The 21,279-nt window shown below is 42.6% G+C and overlaps 1 protein-coding gene across 1 annotated transcript; it reads left to right on the top strand.

Annotated features, from left to right (window-relative positions):
- Positions 1-393: 393 nt before the first annotated feature.
- LOC308314986 (cohesin subunit SA-1-like) lies at positions 394-20,666 on the top strand (the record flags this gene model as incomplete). The annotated part of the gene is made up of 26 exons (XM_080762810.1): positions 394-639; positions 1,247-1,343; positions 2,322-2,398; positions 3,006-3,201; positions 3,395-3,546; positions 3,766-3,963; positions 4,118-4,216; positions 4,605-4,684; positions 5,198-5,305; positions 5,612-5,708; positions 5,943-6,039; positions 6,681-6,784; positions 7,311-7,403; positions 7,836-7,928; positions 8,338-8,538; positions 8,935-9,002; positions 9,119-9,206; positions 9,692-9,760; positions 10,296-10,388; positions 10,660-10,828; positions 11,544-11,674; positions 12,711-12,812; positions 15,308-15,399; positions 16,072-16,223; positions 19,126-19,327; positions 20,543-20,666. 26 exons carry the CDS (start codon positions 394-396, stop codon positions 20,664-20,666), a joined length of 3,228 nt encoding a protein of 1,075 aa, XP_080618936.1.
- Between the last annotated feature and the right edge of the window lie 613 nt (positions 20,667-21,279).

The raw sequence follows: 21,279 nt of genomic DNA, 5'->3' as shown, positions 1-21,279 counted from the left end.
TGTGCGGTGTCTCCTGCACAATGCTTTTTTATTTTCTTTATTCTCTTATTTGATGTACCTGGTTACATCCTTTTACATATCTTTGTGGCCTCTCAGAGTAGACTAATGCTGATTTCTTCTAGAAGTGACTGTTACTGAAATGTCCACACTGTTGGGTAGTACTATGGTAATAATTTAATAATCTTAAAAAATACCTCTTATTTGAGTTCAAATAGAAAATAGAATAAGTTCCTAGTTCACTGGCATAACAAGCAACCAATAAGGACACAAGCATCAGAGTTGTAATGCAAAAAACATTATTGTGATGACCATAGAATAAATTAGTGTAAAAGTGTAAAAAAAAGAAAAGTGTGAATGGCATGACCCTCAAGATATACAATGTACTGTAGGAACATGTGGGAGAAGGAGCTGTTTAGCTGCCATCTGATATCTCTTTCATCCCTCAAGCCACCCACAAGACCTTCTGCATCTGAAGAAGAGTCTGTCGACCTACCCACTCCCGAAGGCTCGTCCAACTTGCAACAGGAGGCGTCCAGGCAGGATTCCCCTGTCCATGAGAGCAGAGAGACCCAGAGGAAACCGGGTATCACACCAAAGGACATGTTTGTAGCCGTATGCTCTGCGAAGCCTGCCATGGTGGTGAGAAAAGCATTGTTAGAAGGGGTTAGGGATTGTTGCGAGTTGGGCTTGGAAATAATGTTTTAACCCATTTAGACCCGAGTTAAAAACATTCACTTTGAAAGAATATATATTCAAAGATTTGCGCCACATTTTTACGATTTTTCAAAAATAGCAGACCTATAAGCTCGTAGCGCGCCACTCGGTGGCACGCTATGAGCTTGTAGATCTGCTATTTTTCAATAGCTAAATTATAACATAATGTTTAAAACACCAAAAGGGGTTAACTTCCCACCCAAAATGGGGTTAAGAGAATGAGCAGCCCACTCCCCTTCCCTTCGCATTTTTGTTGAGTTGCAACTAGAAAGATGAGCGGAGATATTGTAGGGTATGACTTTTTGGACTATGGGTTCCATACCATTATGATTTTTGCAAAATGAGTGGTTTACTTAAAATATTCATATTGCACAGATTTGTGTGTACGTGGTCTGTTATTTTGTGGATGAGGGTCAATGAGAGGACGATGAGAGAATGAGCAGGTTAATCATCGTAACCAATACAACAAAAATAATAATGCCGCCACAAACTGCAGACATCTCATTGACTCTATCTCTCTGTCAATCTTCAGACAGTGGTGGACGAGTGGTTGGACAGCTATAAGCATAACAGAGAGGATGGGCTGCGGGTACTCATCAACTTCATCGTGATGTGCTGCGGGTGCAAAGGTCAGTTGGAGTCTGAGAGGCAGAGGTTGAAGTTCAACAGTTCTTCTAATGTAATCTCAGTATAAGCATTGATTTCGATGCCACTCTGCTACTACTAGTGTGCTAAGTTGCTAACAATGCAATGGTGCTGGCACATACTAATTGTCTCCACCATGCCGAAGGCATGGGGAGAGAGTATGTTTTGTGTTTTGTTTTGCTCTTACTAGGCTATAACATTGGCCTGTTATAGCGCCACCAACAGGTGGATCTTTGCAAAACACATTTTTGGAACAAAATGCCTAAAATCACCCAATTGCCATCCAAGGCGTGAGAAGAAATGGCACCCTTTTCACATTGGCCTATTATAGCGCCACCAGGATGCCACAACCTGACCTGCCCTGGTGGAGACCTGTGCGCCGAGGGGGAACTTTTTCTAGTTGAGTCTGTGGAGAGTAGACGAGCGTTGTGAATTTGCGATGCCTTTCCACAGTGTCCACTAGGGGTCCACTAGGGGTCTGTACTAGGCCCCCAACTTGTTTTCTTAAACAAAAAAATCTGTTTGTCAAAATGTAAAAACTCACCATGCAGCTTGATTCCTTGTGACCCTTTTCTTTTTTCTTTTTTTAAAAGATATTTCTGCGGATTGTTCTGCCTTTATTGATAGGTTGAAAGTAGACTGACAGGAAATGGGGAGAGAGATGGGGGGGGGGGACACTAGCATTTGTGTGGATTAACCCATTAAGACCTAAGGCCGATTCTAAAAATGTCTTCTTAAACCTGACAGTTTTAACAGAAAAAGTATGTCAGCGGTGCTCAAAACCTTTTCATGTCATGGAAAATATTTTGAAATAGTGGTTGGCAACCAAATTACATATAATTCTGTTATGTATTTGGCCTCATCTCAAATGTTATGGCCCCAGCCAGCAAATTAGTATGTGTGCAGATGAAAACAATTTTATTCCATTTCAGCAAAATGTTATATTCTGTGTTTTCTTCCAGGTGTTGTAACCAAAAGGATGTTAGACGACCAGGACAATGCCATGATCATCAGCAGACTGACCAAAGCCATCAAGGAGGTGAGAAATGGAAAACATGTGTTCTTTCCATGTCCCGAGTTTGACTTTTAAAAATCTCTGCCAGGCTGCTGTGGCTGTCCGTAGCTAATCTCACAAACTGCTGGTCCGATCTGTGTCACATTCTGCATGCAAGGGCACTGCAGTCTGCAGGCATTACATTTTGGCTTATAACTCTTCAACCATAGGTCATACAATAACATTTCTCTTCACCTGGTTTCCTTGGATCATCACGATTTAACTCTCCACGTATTATGCCAGATTGTGAAAATTTCTGTATGTCTGATTTATATTCTATACCAACTGGCTATAATTAAGTCATGAAACAGTGTTCAATCGCCACCAAATTTGAATCAAACAATGACGGGCCTCTAAACAACGCAGACTTGCATAGGGGTTCCACAAAATGGTATAAATATTTTATGTTTTGTATTTCTAGGTAGGATGAATTATTATTATTTACATTGTACACAAAATGTACTGCTGCATTCACAACTTTACAGCAATGCGGTCACATTTGAATTGATTAACTGTCTTGCGTCGCTGCATCATTATAGTTATTAATAATATAAGATAAAACAGCATTTATCCCACCTCTGCTGTTTCCCAGGACCCCGTGAAATACCCTCTGAGCTCCACAGAAGCCACGGGGAAGCGTTTCCACGAGAACCTGTGTGACTTCGTCACGTTTCTGGTGCGCTCGTGTGAGAACAGTCACGACGACCTGTTCTCCGTTCTGCTGCCGCTGCTCACTATCATGTCTGATTCACAGCTCCGAGCCTTCAGACACACCAGCACACTGCTGGGTGAGTGGGCAACGCACATTCAACCACACACACAAACGCATAGTCATCTGCCTTGGAATTAGGAGTTTGTGTGTGTGTGTGTGTGTGTGTGTGTGTGTGTGTGTGTGTGTGTGTGTGTGTGTGTGTGTGTGTGTGTGTGTGTGTGTGTGTGTGTGTGTGTGTGTGCGTGTGCGTGTGCGTGTGCGTGCGCCAGCCATGAAGCTGATGACAGGTATAGTGGATGCATCTGTGAAGGTGTCCGCTCGACTGCAGACCATCACTCGGCATCTCGAAAATGAGATCAACAAGCCAGTCCAGCAGCAGGACTTCACCAGACTGGAAGAGCTACAGAACACTATCACCCAGGTGTTACACTCACGCACACACACACACACACACACACACACACACACACACACATGCACACACACACACACACACACACACACACACACACGCATACATCCACATTTACCTTATTTTCACTTTTAATGTAAGCCCAAATTGCTCATACATATGGGGACATGTCTCATTGTGTGTGTGTGTGTGTGTGTGTGTGTGTGTGTGTGTGTGTGTGTGTTGCAGTTGAAAGACAATCTTGAGGAGCTGACAGCCATGACAAACAGCACTTTCACTGGTGTGTTTGTCAACCGGTATCGTGACATAATGCCAGAAATCAGGGCCATCTGCATCAAGGAATTGGGCACCTGGATAATGCACAACCCAGGGTGCTTCCTCAGTGAACAATACCTCAAATACATGGGGTGGCTCCTATCTGACCAGGTGAACCCCCCCCCCCCCCCCCCTTCCCCAGTCATCCAATTTGGACACATGCATTAACACACACAAATAATTAAAAAAGCCTTCCCAAGACGGCTCACTGTGTGTGTGTGTGTGTGTGTGTGTGTGTGTGTGTGTGTGTGCGGGGTCCCTCCAGGCAGCCTCAGTGCGCCTCCAGTGTGTGTGCAGACTGCAGGATTTGTACCAGAAGAAGGATTTCATTGGACACCTGGAGATGTTCACCAGCAGATTCAAAGTCAGCAATCCTCCTTGATTTCCATATATATACTGTTTCTCACTACCATTTCTTTCCTCATTTGAATCAACAAACCATTTGCTGTATGTGGGAGCCTTAGGAGCACACTGGGGATTGCCATTCTTAAAATTAGAAGGTGACGGCCATGTCAAGGACTTCATTATGTATCTGTCCGTGGACTGGACACCCATTTGAAAATAGTTTGTGCCAAAAAATATCCCCTTAAGCACCCCTGGGATTCTACAGACCCCACTTTGAGAATCATTGCTTTACATCTGTGCATGTGTCTGTGTCTGTCAGCATGCACATGACACGTGTTGTGTCAAATGTTCTCACGTGTGTGTGTGTGTGTGTGTGCATGCGACTGTGTGTGTGTGTGTGTGTGCAGAAGAGAATTCTGTGCATGGCACTAGACGTGGAGGTGGACGTGGGTGTTGAGACCATGAAGCTGCTGTTGATCATCCATCAGTGAGTCTGCTCAATGCATGCGTTGCTTATCATACAGAAGTAAATAAAAAATCACACCCGTGTGAAGTGAGTGGTGCAACTCCGTGTGGGGGTTCCTGGGGGGGGGGGGGGGACGTCCAAAATGGCTGAGAAATTACAGAGTTACCGTATGGCGGTCCCTCTTCTGTACCCTCTACTGTACTGTCACTCTACTGTAACTGGCACACCCGAAAGCATCATATATACAGTTTACTTGCGTGTGTGTTTGTGTTGTGTGTGTGTGTTAGGTTGCGCACAGGTGGTGAAAAACAACCATGCTGTTTTCGTGCTCATACCCAGCCACCCACACACATAGCTCCGTAAGGGAGTGTTTGCACCACTCAAAAAAAGAACTAGATAATAAATGATGGCAATAAAACTGGGACAAAATTGTCAAAAATCAGATCATGTACATTATCGTTTTAAGATAAAATAAGCTGGAATTAAACTTATGGAATATAACTCTTCTGGTGTGTTTGTGTCTGTCCTTTGTAGGCAGACAGAGGGAGGCCTGACAGACACAGACTGTGTTCACTTGTATTATCTGGTGTTTGCCAAGAACAGAAGACTGGCTGCTGGTGCTGGTACTATCATCTACAACATGTATGATACCATCCCTCTATTTTATATCCACCTGCCTACAGTACCCATTTCACAGCCTGGCTCTCTTTGGTTTCCATAGCATGCGCATCAAAACTCTTAATACTACACACCAATATATTTTCAGAAGTACAAATCTACCACACTTTATTCAATTTTTGCCTCTGCAGCATACACAAATAAAGTCCACAAAATCTACAGGACATTAAAATGTCAAGTTATTTCTAGTTTTAACTAGTGTGTGTGTGTGTGTGTGTGTGTGTGTGTGTGTGTGTGGGGGTGGCACATGCGTGCGCTCGTGTGTGTCAGATGGAAACAGAAGGTAGAGAAACAGAAGGAACGTGCTGATCAAGATGACACCATGGACTTTTTTCAGTTCCTGGTGACCTTCTTCATGGAGTCTGAGGTAATTTCTCTGTCCTCATAGCGATGTAGAATGTTTTTTTTTTAATGTATTTTAAGAAAAACAACCCGCCCTCTCTCTCCCTCTCTCTTCTGTGTTGTCTGACCACCATCCCTCTTTCCTCTGCACTCCTGTTTCTCTGTCGTCTCACGATGCTTAAATCAGGTGTTTATACTGTATGTATAATGATTTGCTTCAGCATTCAGGAGCTCATCTCTCTCTCGCCCCCCCTTCCAGTATCGGGAGCATGGATCTTACCTAGTGGACAGTCTGTGGGGCGTACCTGAGCTGAGGGACTGGAACTCCATGACCTCCCTGCTACTGCAGGAACCTGGTACTAATGCATACAGAAACATCCTCATAGAGACCTATAAAGATCCATTCTATCCCCCTTCCCTCCAGGGTTGTTTTTGGCAGCATTTTAGCTCTAGTCATAGTCTCTTAAATAGTTTTAATTTGCAACCAAGTGTAAAATGACTTCTCTTGCCCTTAGCAACCAAGTGTAAAATGACTTATACTGGATCTCTTGTCCACTAGTCCCTTCCTAACATTTTAGTCTAGTATTTATTTGTTGACGAAATTGTCGGTATATTTAGTCTTAGTTTTAGTCACCATAGCTTAGTTTTCATTTAGTTTCCATTTAATTTTCGTCAGTGAAAAAAGGTAGTCGGCGCACATTCTTCGTCTTAGTTTTAGTCGACGAAATCAACACTGCTTCCCTCTTCTCCCAACAGCTTTAAATGTACAGTTGATTATGTGTCTATCTGTGTGTGCCAGGTCTTCAGTATGAAGAGAAGGGGGCTCTGATAGAGCTCATGATATGTGTCTATCTGTGTGTGCCAGGTCTTCAGTATGAAGAGAAGGGGGCTCTGATAGAGCTCATGATATGTGTCTATCTGTGTGTGCCAGGTCTTCAGTATGAAGAGGAGGGGGCTCTGATAGAGCTCATGATATGTGTCTATCTGTGTGTGCCAGGTCTTCAGTATGAAGAGGAGGGGGCTCTGATAGAGCTCATGATATGTGCCATCAGACGGGCAGCGGAGGCTAAACCCCCTGCAGGAAGAGAAGAGGGCAAGAAGGTGGACACACACACACACAGACCAGATATTTCTGTCTTCTCCTCACTGCCCTATACAATACCTTTTGTATCTGTTGCTCCGAGTCTACACGATTGGTTCCCCAACCTTAGTTTGTATACTGAAGGAGCACCTCAGAAGATATTTGGCTCTCCAAGTACCACCATAATAACTGATGTTAAAATTGTTAAAAAAAACAGATTTATTATTACTAATGTGATTAATCCGTTCTCAAATCTTCCATTAACGGCTAGGCGTGCTGTCATGCCTATTTCAGCATGGCTACGGAATGGATACCTATTTCAACCAGTTGCTTGGTCAGAAGAATTACCTGTAGTAATATAATTATTTCATTCCACTTTTTTTTTTTTCTCCTTTTATGGACTCAACTACTGGTACCAGTGGTGGTTGGGAACCTCTGCTATACACTGTACATCTGTGAACTTATGTTACGTGTGTGTGTGTGTGTGTGTGTGTGTGTGTGTGTGTGTGTGTGTGTGTGTGTGTGTGTGTGTGCCCGTGTTTTCAGGTCTTAAGCAAGAAAGATAAGGAAAACCAAGTTCGAGACAGGATGCGTATCACCAATCATTTCATCCCTGTCCTGCCACAGCTGCTGGCTAAGGTACATAGGAAAGAGTGGAGGTATCTGGGTGGCGTGGGTCTAGACAGTACCCGCCCACCACAGTAGAGTTGGTTGTGTGCAACTATTATCCCCATTGGCAGTTGCATTGGTGTTGCAAGGAGTTGTGACTAGTTGCATTGGTGTGGTTTGGGCCTTACAGTAGTACAGTACATGTTCTATACAATTTTATTATAGTGCCAACTTAATCACAACAAGTTCTCTCAAGACACTTGACTTAACATATTAAGCAAAGACCCAACATTGTTTAACCACTTTCAACATGGTGTACTGTTTTCAAAATGGCAAACGCATCACATGATGCGTTGTGAGCTTGTAGATTGGCTATTTTTGAAATGTTTTAGTGTAAAATAGCATGTAGGGGGGGGACTACGGGGGGCTACACTAATCCTTTCCTTTACCTCTGTCCTCCAGTACTCTGCAGACGCTAAGTATGTGAGCCGCCTCCTGATTGCCCCTCTCTACTTTGATCTGGAGTCCTCCAGCTCCAATGTACAACTACGCAGGGTGAGCAGACAGGAAGTCACCCAGTTTACCCACATGGATTAAAGTTCTCAGTCATTTGGATTTTCATGCTGCGCACCGAAAATAGCAGATCTACAAGCTCAGCTTGTAGATTGGCTATTTTCAGTCATTAGTTATTTTAAGATGAAAGCGTATTTGAAGTGAGCAAACTAGCAATTGAATATGTTTAGAAGCGTCTTCCAGAAACATGAATGGTCTCAGAAATGTCATGATTTCTTCAGCTGTTCGGCCTAAAACATCATTACATTTTCAGTCTTGAGATTTTCTTTTTGTTTTATGTACCCAGAAGTCAGGTTCCATGTTAATTTCTGCGACTTGGGGTCAGCTTTGTCATCTTCTCTGTTTCTCTCTCTCTCTCTCTCTCTCTCTCTCTCTCTCTGTGTGTGAGCAGTCCCTGGATCTGCTGCTGGAGCCAGTGTGTGACATTGTGAGGAAACACACGGAGGCCAGTGTGCTGGAGGCGTGCGCCAGTCTGTTCAGCTCCCTGTGCTCAGAGCAATACACTTTCAATGCTTGCTCCAAAACCGCCATCAGCTGTCTGCTGGACTTCCTGACAGACCAATTTAAACCCTTAGCCCGCAACCTGCTGGAGGTGTGTGTGTGTGTGTGTGTGTGTGTGTGTGTGTGTTGAATGCCCTTGCCGACAGATTTCAGTAACTTGGAATCTGTTCTTGAGAGATTACATGTTTAGTAGCCCTGATAAAACCGACTTTTATTACATGCATACAACTATACTTTTTGAGATGACATTTACAGGTTTCTCAGCAGGGCATTTCCGGGGTGGGAGTCCATTTAGACTTGCATTACATAATGGGTGGAATATTACATTTGATGGTTACTTGAAAGCAGCCTTACATTTTCAGAACATTAAGTACCTATTTATCTGTATCACAATGAAAGAAAATCACTGTCTGAGACCTCAACAAGGCTCAGTTGGCTGCACATGGTCATGAATGTTGTGTGAACCGTGATGGTGACTGTGTTTTAGGGGACTGTGGATGAAGATGACATGTATGGTGCTGCCACGGCATTGACCAAGATTGCTGGTCTCAGCAGGTAAATTAAAGCAGTGAGTGTATGTGCATTGTGCATCATGTGTGCATCCAAGTATATGTCACAAGGTGTTTGACTGTGTGTTATATGTGTGTGTGCGTGTGTGCGTGCTGTTCCAGATCATTTAATATAACCGGGTTACAGCTCTTGGAGTACTGTCTTGACCTACTGAAGAAGGGTTTGAAGTCCGCAGACATGAACAAGCAGGTGTTTTCACACATCCTTCATGACAGTCATACATAGTACACATAATGAGATGTTGAACTCAACCACCACATTACATTCTTGTACATGTTGAGTGGTTGGACTTGGGACGTGTAACCATTTGAACCCCAGCATCCATATTCTGAAGGGAATATTAGCCAAAATGTTTCAACCACACCACAAAGCCAATTTTTGGCAAAGATATTTGGTGCAGACGGACAAAAGTGCTCAGAGTAAAACGCCAACGAGGCTGCCTGCCTCTGATTGGCCTACCGACACTGCCGGCCTTACCAGACTTGTGCCAAGCTGTCATTCTCTTGTACTTGTATTATTTCCCACCACGGAGTAACCTCGCGTCTCGGAGGACAGTCCCTAGGCCAATCAGAGGCAGCCGGGGCGTCACCATGTCTATGCTCGGACGTAGAATAGATGCATGCGGTTAAGACGGATAGAGCTGAAACCTGACTCCTTCCTCCATATGATTCCAGCTGATGGTTGCAGCTCTGCATACTGCTGCCTCCCACCTGTTCTGGATCAAGTCCTCTTCTTCTGCCGTGGTAACCACTATACGCACACAATCATTCAATCTACAAAGATCAAAGCATAACCTTCAAATTACTCAATGCAGCATACTTTCAGAAGACAAATGTTTGCACAGTGGAAAATACTTTTTATTGTATTATGTTGTGTTGTGTTGTGCAAATCTTTGCTGCAGTTGCTGCTCTTTCACTGTTTTTGTTCACTGACTGGAGCTTCAGTTATTATTCTTTTAGTAGTTGGGGGACAATGTACGTAGTATGGGAGTAATGGTGTCCAATCTGCATGCTGGAAAAGGGTGATTTAGAACTCAATTTACCAAAACTCTGGTGATTGCCATTCATCTGCACCAATTTACAGCTTGTATGATATCGCCCAATTTCAATTGATAATTCAATGTATTGTATCTTTCTATTAAAATGTCTCCCAAATGTAGTTGTTGTGCCAATTGAAATTACTGATCTACAAGCTCATCGTTTTGGATGTCCAAATATAGGGACTCGTGTTAATCCGTGTTAATCAGTCACAACAATCGCCCAGCCTTCTCTCTTCCAGATTTCACCACAGCCACAAGTGAAGAAGTTGTTGAAGTCTTTCTACAAAGTGTGTGAAAGATGTCTGTCCCGCCAGGCGGAGATCAGAAACAAGGTCAGATCTTCACTGTAGACTCAAGTCCGGATTACTTTTGTTCAAATGTTGGATAAGCTGTAGGAAGACATGGCCCAAATCAGGGGGGCTTGCCGGTATATCACCAGAAGTAAAAACTGCAACCACAAAGAGAGACATAAAATTACTATGTGAGCAAATTAATACCCATAAGTCATTCATTAATAGCAGTAGTCTGACTGATGTGTGAATGTGTGTGTGTGTGCGTGCGTGTGCGTGTGTCTGTGCCGCGGTCCTCCTCTGAAAACTCCAGGCCTTTGAACAGCTGTGTGACGTGTTGGTGCTGTACAGCGGGTATGTGGTTCGTACCCAGGCAGACCTCAAGATGCTGAGCTGTTCTTGCCCCTTAGACCTCCAAATAGAGATGTCTGCCTTCCTCGTCGACTTCATCTTCACCGACCCCGCAGACGACGAGCATGCTGGTGTGTAATGGAGCACAGAACGTGACTGGCTCATCCCTTGGATCCCGAGTATTTTCTCTATGGAGATTAACATTGGGTTTCTTAAAATCGTCTCATATAAGCTTTGCGGTCCAGAAATAAACAAACTGCGATATTGTCGGGGGAGTGGCTCTGTGTCGTTTACGATAGTCAGTCAGTCATGGAAATGTAACTCATTTGGCGGCAGTAGCCGTAGCGATTTCTCGCAGTCAGTTGATTATTTTTGATTCATTTGTTTATTTTTGGTAAACATTTCTTATTTGATGCGATATAAGAAATGTCTGTGGGAATTCAGAATGGCCTGAAAAGGTTGAGAGAATGTGTATGTATATATGTAATGTATAGGTGATTAATTATCTCTCTACTCCACTGACGCTTATTACATATTGAACAAGTGAATAGCAAAGGCCCCAAAGCATGGAGTACATCCTCTTCGTGATTGACATGGCAGCACAGCGTAGCTATGAATGAAAATGTCCATTCTCTTATTCTCTATATTAATTTATATATCCAATGCTTATCAGTTCCTCATACCTCTCCTCTGTTGCTTCGAACATTCAGGTGACTATGCTTACAACTGCAGTAGGGTTACCCGGTTCACCGCCAATATTGACCAGTGTTGGCTCGTATAATATTGAAAAAAATGCCACAGTTGCTCTCTGTCTTCACCCTCAGTCTTTCTGTCTTCACTACCCAGATGAGTCGGAGGAAGGGAAGCTAGCCGCTGTCCAACGGAAACGCAACCAGCTGGCTGGCTACTGCAAACTGATCCTCTTCGGAGTGCTGGACCTCAAGGCTGCCTCAGATGTCTTCAAGTATTATGACAAGGTGGGGAAAATGCAACAAACCAACTAATATGTTCTGTGCTACATGAATTTACCTTTTAACCCTGAGATCAGATTTTTAAAATGTCTTCTACATCCTGACAGTTTTCATTCTGACCTGAGATCAGATTCTAAAAATGTCTTCTATGTCAGTCGCTCTTCGATTTTTCAAAAATAGCAGACCTACAAGCTCATAGCGCGCCACTCGGTGGCGCGCTATGAGCTTGTAGATCTGCTATTTTTCAATAGCTAAAGCACGACATGATGCTAACACCAAAATGGGTTCCCGCCCAAAATGGGTTAATTTGGATACCAGCTTTCTCAATAATAGAATACTGTGGGAAATGAACAGATGGGTTCAAAACAACCAAAAAGGTATTAACACAAAAGCTGCTATTGCTATTGCTATTGGAAAAAATCGTAAAAATGTGGCGCAAATCTTTGAATATATATTCTTTCAAAGTGAATGTGTTTTACTCGGGTCTAAATGGGCTAAATCACACATTCCTTCATTCATTCTCTCACTGACTCCCCCCGTTAACCTTTCCTACAAGTTCGCTATGAGCTTGTAGATCTGCTATTTTTCAATAGCTAAATTATAACATGATGTTTAAAACAACAAAAGGGGTTCCCGCCCCAAAATGAGTTAGAGGAGGGGAGTGAGAAATAGTGAGGGTGCTAACGGATGAGTCAGAAGAACAGTGGGTGAAATAGAAGTTGACAATGAGATAAGAATAACACATTTTCTTCCTGCTGTGAGCTTGAGAGGAGTCAGCAGATCTTTTATAGACTATACCTGTAATCAAAGGTGTTATAAGCAATACTAAGCAGCACAACAAAATTAATGTTTGTCAAAAAACTGGTATAGCAGTGTGCCTGGTAAAATAAATCCTGTCTACTTTTACACATTGTGAGCTTGTAGGCATTTAATTGATTGCTTCCTTCCAGGATTATTTACAAAAGCCCTACTCTGTCCAAGATGACAGAGGAAGGTGGCTGGGATTTGATAATGACAAACCTCCTTTCCTTCTCTACTGTAGTTCTATAGTGACTTTGGTGACATCATCAAACTGTTTCTGGACCAGACCAAGCAAATCGATCCAGTCGAGAGTGCCAAGACCGTGGGCTTCTGCCTGCAGGAGGTGTGTGGGTGTGTGTGTGTGTGTGTGGGGGGGGGGGGGTGTGTGTGTGTGTGTGGGGGGGGGGGTGTGGGGGTGGGTGTGTGGGTGGGGGGGGGGGTGTGGGTGTGGGGGTGGGTGTGGGTGTGGGTGTGCGTGGATGTGCGTAACTGGTTTGAATAGTTGCGAACGCAGTGATTGCGAACGCACTGAGCACTTACTATGGGGCTACGAAGGGGCCAGGTCCACATATACAGTAACAGCGGGACAGACACACAGACAGACAGACATGATCTGCAGGGTCTCAGCTGCGTTCGCTTCCCGCGTTTGCGCGTCTTACTGGTAAATAGTATTTCACCAATTGACATACCGCAAATAATGCTTGTAATTGATAATTTTTTTTGTTTAGAGATGATTCTTAACCACACTAACCCTGGCTTCCCTGTTTTAGCCAAGTAGCCATTATTATGGATGGAAAGAAAGATATGTAACTGATGCATTGCATTTGCATTGTCAGTTTGTAGATCGGCTATTTTCAAATAACCGAAAATAGCGGTTAGTGGTTAGAGTATGACATAGCAAGTATTATATTGCCAAGTATGATGGAACCTTGTGTATTGACAATGCAATCTTAGGCAATACAGGACCACTGCTTTTGAGTATGAAGTAGGTGAGGTTTCACTGTCCAAAGAAAAAACAATCCTCTGTTTCTTGGTGCCAATTGAGCCAAACTGCAAAAATGGAACCATGAAAAACAAAGCGGGAGCTCGCAACTCACTTTTGAATGCTCCACATTTTGATTTACGACAAACAGCAGATACGATGCTCGGCCCCACCTGGTCTCACTGATCAGATACGATGCTCGGCCCCACAGTATGCAATCTGATCAGTGAGACCACACTGATCAGATTGCATACTGTATAAACTACTTTATTTTTAAATACTGCTGTTGTAACTTGTCTCGTGTGGAAAATCCCAACCACCTTGCACTTAAAACAATGCAAAAAAGCAGCTAAACGGCCTGCAAAATTCAGTGCAATCTATTGTACGGTAGCCGCCAATTATAGTGAAGACGTTGCTACTTGTATGCCTGAAGGGTGTGTGGGTATTTGTTCAAGATTTGCATTTTGTACATCACCTTGTAAATATTTGTGTCCTTGTATTGTATCTCGTGTGTGTGTGTGTGTGTGTGTGTGTGTGTGTGTGTGTGTGTGTTTTCAGCGATTCACAGAGTCTCAATTCCTTACTGAGAACACTGGGGAGGAGTTTAACGAGATCAAAGGATTGGCCAAGAGGCATGCTATGAGCTTGGGTATCAACCTAGAACTCATCCAAGAGCAAGTGCAGGCCCTGCTCAAGTTAGTCCCTCCTTCTCTGCCCTTGTTTTGCATTTAGCTGATGATGTTCTCCACAGAGACTTAACCACATGAACCATTGCACCCTTTTAGAGAGTATGCGCATGCATAAAGTGAGTTTAATATGGTTTAATGCAATCAGATAGGACTTTTCAGTTTGGATGTATGGGCTGCATAACTTCCGGGTATGATGATGATGTCACATGCATGCCTTCTATTCTGAGGAAAAGATTCAGCGAAACATCTACATCTACAACCTCACAAGGGGCATCGACGTAACACATTGTTATTATGTAGATTGGTTATTTATTTTGGGTGAAGTATTACAGAAGTATAGAATAATCAACTTTATTGTCATGTAACAGGTTTCCATCATTCATGTTTATTCAGAATGGGAAAAAGAGAGTAGACAGGATGAGTACGAGCAAGGAGAAAAATCTAAACGTAAAGAAACATGTCAAAGAGAACACACAAATTTAAGATATCCACGTAACATATGCATATTATACAAGCAGCAGATACAGTATGTCTCAACATTGGGCGCAAAAGTGGTAACACAACGGTAGAATGGTAGAAAAAGCTCACTTCCCATTATGTGCTCGGCCAACCGCACCGCGTGTTCTTACTTCTTCCGTTTCCATACCAGGCAGTGCCACAGCCTGACAGAAGGTTTTTAATGGAGCTGTTGTAGTCCAGCCTGAGGATGTGGGTGGCCACTCCGAATTTCTTCAGGCGACGAAAGCAGTGTAGTCACTGCTGAGCCTTTCTCCTCGCATGCATTGCGTGTGTATCCTACTTGAGGTCCTCCTCGATGTGTCAGAGGAACATGAACTTGCTAGCCCTTTACTGGAATTTATATAGTGCTTTTATCCAAAGCACTTTACATTAAATTCACCCATTCACACTAGGGCTGTCAGTAACGGATAGTCTTCCATCTGGGTAGCCGATAACATTATCCGGGCCAAAATAAGCATGTACACAGAATTAACGTTGGTACTGTACATGAATGGTAGACATTTATGTATGCTTATTTTTTTGAGTGGTGCAGCCACTCCATTGCATGTGTGTCCTGGCTGGCTGTGTCTGACAAATGTAACAATAAAATTATGTTTGTGCATGCACTTCAGACAGGGTATACACTTTGCGTTCTGTGACATCCAAAAGGTGGTAGGCGGAACCCAGCCCCCAAAGCTGCTGTTTCTGGAGATCCTCAGTGAATTCAGCAGTAAAGTTCTCCGCAAGAACCGAACCCACATGTGAGTAGACACACGCAACATGCTCGGCTACATTAGTGGTTTTCAACCCTTTTCATATCAAGGCCCATTATTCATTGTGCATTTGAGCCACGGCCCACCATTTGAGCAGTTCATAATAATAACAGTCCAAGACCAAAATGTATCTTGACCCTTTCCACGAAGAGGCCTAGTTATCCTGACCCCTTATCCATCATTTATACATTATGGGTAATTAGTGTGGACCTGGACTGTTATTCGTCTCAAAATCGTTGGATAAGATTTTGTTCACAACATTCAAACGCTGCTCAAAATAACAATTCTTCTACATTCACACCTTGTCTAGACTTCTTGTAAATTAAGTAATGCAGATGTTTGTTTTTATTTTGGGATTTTTTATATATATTATTTTATTTCATTTTAAGAGAGGAATTAAACATATGTACAGGCATATACAAAGGAAAAATAAACATATTTCCAAATTCTCGTAATGCAGATGTTTATAAATAATTTAACTCTTGAGTGAATGCTAATTCGTTCCACTGTGTACTTGCATATTGACAGGATTGCAAATAAAGCTCCACTCCACTGTAAAATGCACAATAAATAATAAACGTCCCTTTTCCGTCATTCCACTTTTTCCAAAATGCTACTTTATCTACTTTTAACATAATTTAACTAACTTTGTCTCAACAGAATTGCCATCCTTGATGCCAACTTCGCCAAGTACTCCAAGACCAAGACTGCCCTCTCCTGGCCATCTGTCAAAATGTACCGTGACTCCTTGAACACCTCCATCTCCAGCCCTGCGCAGACAAAAAGCAAGAGGAAGAGGCCCACTATCCCAGGTGAGAAGGAGACCCCACATGTGAAGTTGCCCCAGGGCCAAGGCTCCAAAAACAGTCAGCGATGCTTTTTGGTGGCTTTTATTTCTCAAAACCTCCAGCTCCAGTGTCGATATTCACAAAAGAAAAATCAAACAGCAAAAATAATACCGGCCAAAATACAAAATAAAGAACTCAAACATACTTAAGGTACAACGTAGGAAAAAGGAAAAATAACAAATTACACTAGGCGATGCCCATGACATGGGCCCTAGCAGCTCTCTCACAGGGCTGTCAGCATGATGCCTGCCCACACCAGAACGTCAAAATACAGCATTGTTTGCTGGGGTCCCTTTAGACGAGAACGGCATCTTCGGGGGTTGAAAACTCAACAAAGTGAAAACACCCTCCAGGGTGGAAATCTTTGAAAACGCTGTTTCCTCCCGTCTCCAACGCGTGATTTCTTTCTACGTCCGAGCATAGACATGGTAACGCCCCGCCTGCCTGTGATTGGCCTACCGACACTGCCCTGAGCCTGTCCTGAGTCCTCCGAGATGCAAGGCTACTCCGTAGTTGGAAATAGTACAAGAGAATGGCAACACGCGTAACTTTAATTTTTGTAGAAGAGGCAAACTAATATTGTTTGTGCCATTTGCTTTGATTGAATAATTGATTGAACAACTATGATTTGATTTGGCTGAGTTCTAAATTAAAGTGTTAGTGTTGTTTATCGTGTATTAATCTAATTATAGTAAACTACCGTAATACTAAAAAGATATTTACTTATTTCCCACCACGGAGTAACCTCGTTGCCTCGGTCCTATCCCATGCTTACTTATCTGCAAAAAGAAAACCTCGCAGCAGACTATCCAGCATGTAACCTCGCCTCACCAGGCTTTCCACCACCTCGGAGGAAAGCCTGGTCTCTGTTTCAAAAGTCTATATGATCCGGTCGGGAGCTCTTCTACAAAAATTAAAGTTACTGTCGCGCGTTGCCATTCTCTTGTACTTGTATTATTTCCCACCACGGAGTAGCCTTGCATCTCGGAGGACAGGCAAGACGGGCAGTGTCGGTATAGGCCTGTCCTATACCATGTCTAATTTGTCTATGCTCAGACGTAGAAAGAAATCACGCGTCTCCAACGGGCAAAACGTGGGCTCACAAAGCATGCGTTTATTACATTGACGCAGAGCCGTAGGCGATATTTGGAGTTCCTAGAACGAGCAAACACTCCCTCGCCTCACTCATCCTACAAATACAAATGTACCCTAGCGATGGTGAATGTAAACGAGGCAGTGTTCTTTTGGCAGATATTAGCTAGCAGATATAAGACTTCGGGTGGACCATCTCTTCAAAAGAAGAGTACCCTCTAGAGTAAACCGAATGCATTGAAAAACTAGAACTGCACTCTGCCGAGTGCATACTTGCTTGTTGCACACTAGTAGGCCATAAATGGCCTACTAGTGCGCAAGCAGAGCGCGCAAGTACTTTCGACCGCTGGAAACTATCACATCTCAGTATCTCTGTGAAGGAACGTTTGAAATGTATAATCATTACGTGTAACTATCTGCTACCTAACTACTTTTTTACAGAAGTATACAGAAGTATACAGAAGATTAGCAGTATACTGTGGTTACTTGGTTCCAAAAAGTGAAGCCAAGTTTTTTTCAACCGTAAGTCTGTGCTTGGTTTGCTGGGACCAGTTACAACATTACGTCATCGTTGAGAACTGGGACCAGAGTACATGGTGTGTATATGTATGACTAGCTCTCAGTGATGACGTAAGAGATATGGTAATCTGTGTAGTCTGGTCCCAGCAGACCAGGCACAGATTTACAAATTACAAATCACATTACAACTACATACAGAGTATGTAGTTGTAATTTGATTAGCAGTATAGCCTACTGTGGTTACTTGGTTCCAAAAAGTGAAGCCAAGTTTTTTTCAACCGTAAGTCTGTGCCTGGTTTGCTGGGACCAGTTACAACATTACGTCATCGTTGAGAACTGGGACCAGAGTACATGGTGTGTATATGTATGACTAGCTCTCAGTGATGACGTAAGAGATATGGTCATCTGTGTAGTCTGGTCCCAGCAGACCAGGCACAGATTTACAAATTACAAATCACATTACAACTACATACAGAGTATGTAGTTGTAATTTGATTAGCAGTATACTGTGGTTACTTGGTTCCAAAAAGTGAAGCCAAGTTTTTTTCAACCGTAAGTCTGTGCCTGGTTTGCTGGGACCAGTTACAACATTACGTCATCGTTGAGAACTGGGACCAGAGTACATGGTGTGTATATGTATGACTAGCTCTCAGTGATGACGTAAGAGATATGGTCATCTGTGTAGTCTGGTCCCAGCAGACCAGGCACAGATTTACAAATTACAAATCACATTACAACTACATACAGAGTATGTAGTTGTAATTTGATTAGCAGTATACTGTGGTTACTTGGTTCCAAAAAGTGAAGCCAAGTTTTTTTCAACCGTAAGTCTGTGCCTGGTTTGCTGGGACCAGTTACAACATTACGTCATCGTTGAGAACTGGGACCAGAGTACATGGTGTGTATATGACGTAATGTTGTAACTAGTTACTAGTGTGTAACTAGTCCCAGCAAACCAGGCACAGACTTACGGTTGAAGAAAACTTGGCTTCACTTCGAAGAAACCAAGCGAAATGATTACTTGCGCGCTCTGCTTGCGCAAGTAACTATTCATTTGCACATTAAAACGATTTTTAAACGATGCTCTATACAACACACATTATGTTTCTGTGTAAAAAAATAAAAAAGTAATTGCATGAAAACTGTTTTATCTGGAAACCGTCTAAAAGTGGCCCGGAGGAGACTCATAATTTGTCATAATAATGTTCTTAATGGATCGTGCACAATTGCACACAAGAACCCCAAGGTGCTCCAGGGTCAGCCTCCGGTTCAGAGGGCAGCGTGACATTCCCGAGCATGGAGAACGTCGATGGATCAGAGGGTGGCGCTTACAGTAGCCCATTGCCGAGCTACCTTGGAGAGCCATGCCTAAGCTCCACCGTGATCCACACGAAGCCAACACAGTTCTTAGGCTTGGATAAAGAAGATGGAAACATCCTTGAACCGGAGTCTGACGAGTATGTTCTTTCTTTTTTTTTTAGAATCAGCATGTTGCAGATGTATTGGCATTATATAAAGGGAATTGGTTAATGACCTGTCAATGATTACATCATTAAATTAAAAGGAGTCATGTATCAATCAATCAATCAATTTTATTTGGCAGGGTCCATTAAAAACAGAACAACATAAAACACTATTCATACAAAAACAGAACACCCCTAAACCATTAAAACATCAGTTTTTACAATAAACAATCATACCAGGGTTTCCAAAAAGCATGCAGATATCTTCTGATACTGAGGCTGGGGTTAGACAGCAGCATAATTATACAATTCTGAGACTCATTCAGTCGACATATGAATCTGTCTCTCAGTAAGGCATGAAAAGTGTTGACTCCAATATTACAGCACAGCTCACTTTTTTCAATAGTATACACATGCATTATAAGCAACCTGCAGTTTTTATACATACATGTACTTGCCTTCCTGAACTTAACCCACAAGGGGGAGGTAGACAGGGAGTACACTCAGTACAGTATAAAGAGGTTTAGCTTACCTTCTTGGTCGACCCCATTTCCTACAGAATAGGGAGCCGAAATCCCATTTCCCCATCTAACCTGCAAGCTCTGGTTAGCATGCCAGTATGCTAGGATTCTTTTAATGCTGTCAGGCACCCCCCCTTCCCTGAGTTTTAAACATAACACCCGTGTGAAGTAAGAGGCACTAATATATTAAAGTCTAACTCATGTTGATTAGGTGATGTAAAACAAACATTAAATTCTCTTTATTGTTAATGGCATTTAATGTTTGTGTTAGGGACAAGATGACGTACATTTCCCCTTCATTGTCAATGGCGTTTTTAAAACAAACATTAAACCTGTATATAGGAGGGTCTAGCGCCCCTCAAAAACTGCTTCTAATGACTAACCCGGTCTAAAGGAATTCTATTCTATATTTATATATCTAGATTTATCATCCCCTCTTTTAGACTAGAGCATAAATGCGGAGATCAGTACCTTGCATGTACCTTAGAGTAGAAGTCCAGAGTGCTGATTACATCTATTTATTTTCTTTTTGGTGGGCACTAGCCCCTCCAAAGCCTGGCCTTGTGTGTGCGCCCCTCTGTGACATCATGTGGCAACCACAGTGGGCGTCCCTCACTTCACAGAATTGTGATTATTTAAAGATGACAGAATTATATTAATACTAAAATGTGTTTTCATGTTGTTGTAGGTCCAAGATGCGCAATGTGACCACAATGGGACCACTTGAACGTGTCAACTATGTCGATGTCCCTGACTTGTCAATAATTGAGGAGGAGGAAGAAGCAGGCTCTGAAGATATGGAAGAACTCTGAAGTTATGGAAGAAGGCAACAACTCTGACAGTGGAAATATGGTAATGCGTGGCTGTGTGTAAATATATACTTGTGTATACTGTATATTGCTCCTAATAATTAGGCTGCGTAGATTATATTTTAATATAATTACATTATATCTGCAAATGTACAGTGACAAAAAAAGTGTGGGAAACCAGCTCAATGGTCTTGAGATAGAGGGTTCAATCCCCGGCAGAGTCATATAAAGCAGTGGTGTTACTCGTGTTATTTGATGTACTCATTGTACCTATTGTGAGCTCCATGTGCATCACATTTTGCTTTTTCGCTTTTCGTTTGCTTCCTTCACTATATATAGTATATATCCAAGCAAACAATGAGAGCCAGCCCTATCTGGATGGGGGAAATAATCACAAGTCTGTTATTGACAGAAAAATAATGATGCTTAAATCGCAGAGAGACTGAGAAAGAGAGAGTGATTTATCTAACAATATGCAGAGAAATGTACATATTTTGAGCATAGTTACAAATGGTGATTAATCATGATTAATTATTAATCTTCTGTGATTCATCTGAAAAATCGCTATCGTTGTAAACTTGGAAACTTTATACAACTAATACTTCCTCTTTTGTCT

The sequence above is a fragment of the Protomyctophum bolini genome, assembly GCF_963924005.1.
Source record: "Protomyctophum bolini genome assembly, chromosome: 5".
NCBI classification, from domain to species: Eukaryota; Metazoa; Chordata; class Actinopteri; order Myctophiformes; family Myctophidae; genus Protomyctophum; species Protomyctophum bolini.
This window is presented reverse-complemented; position numbering and strand designations above follow the sequence as displayed.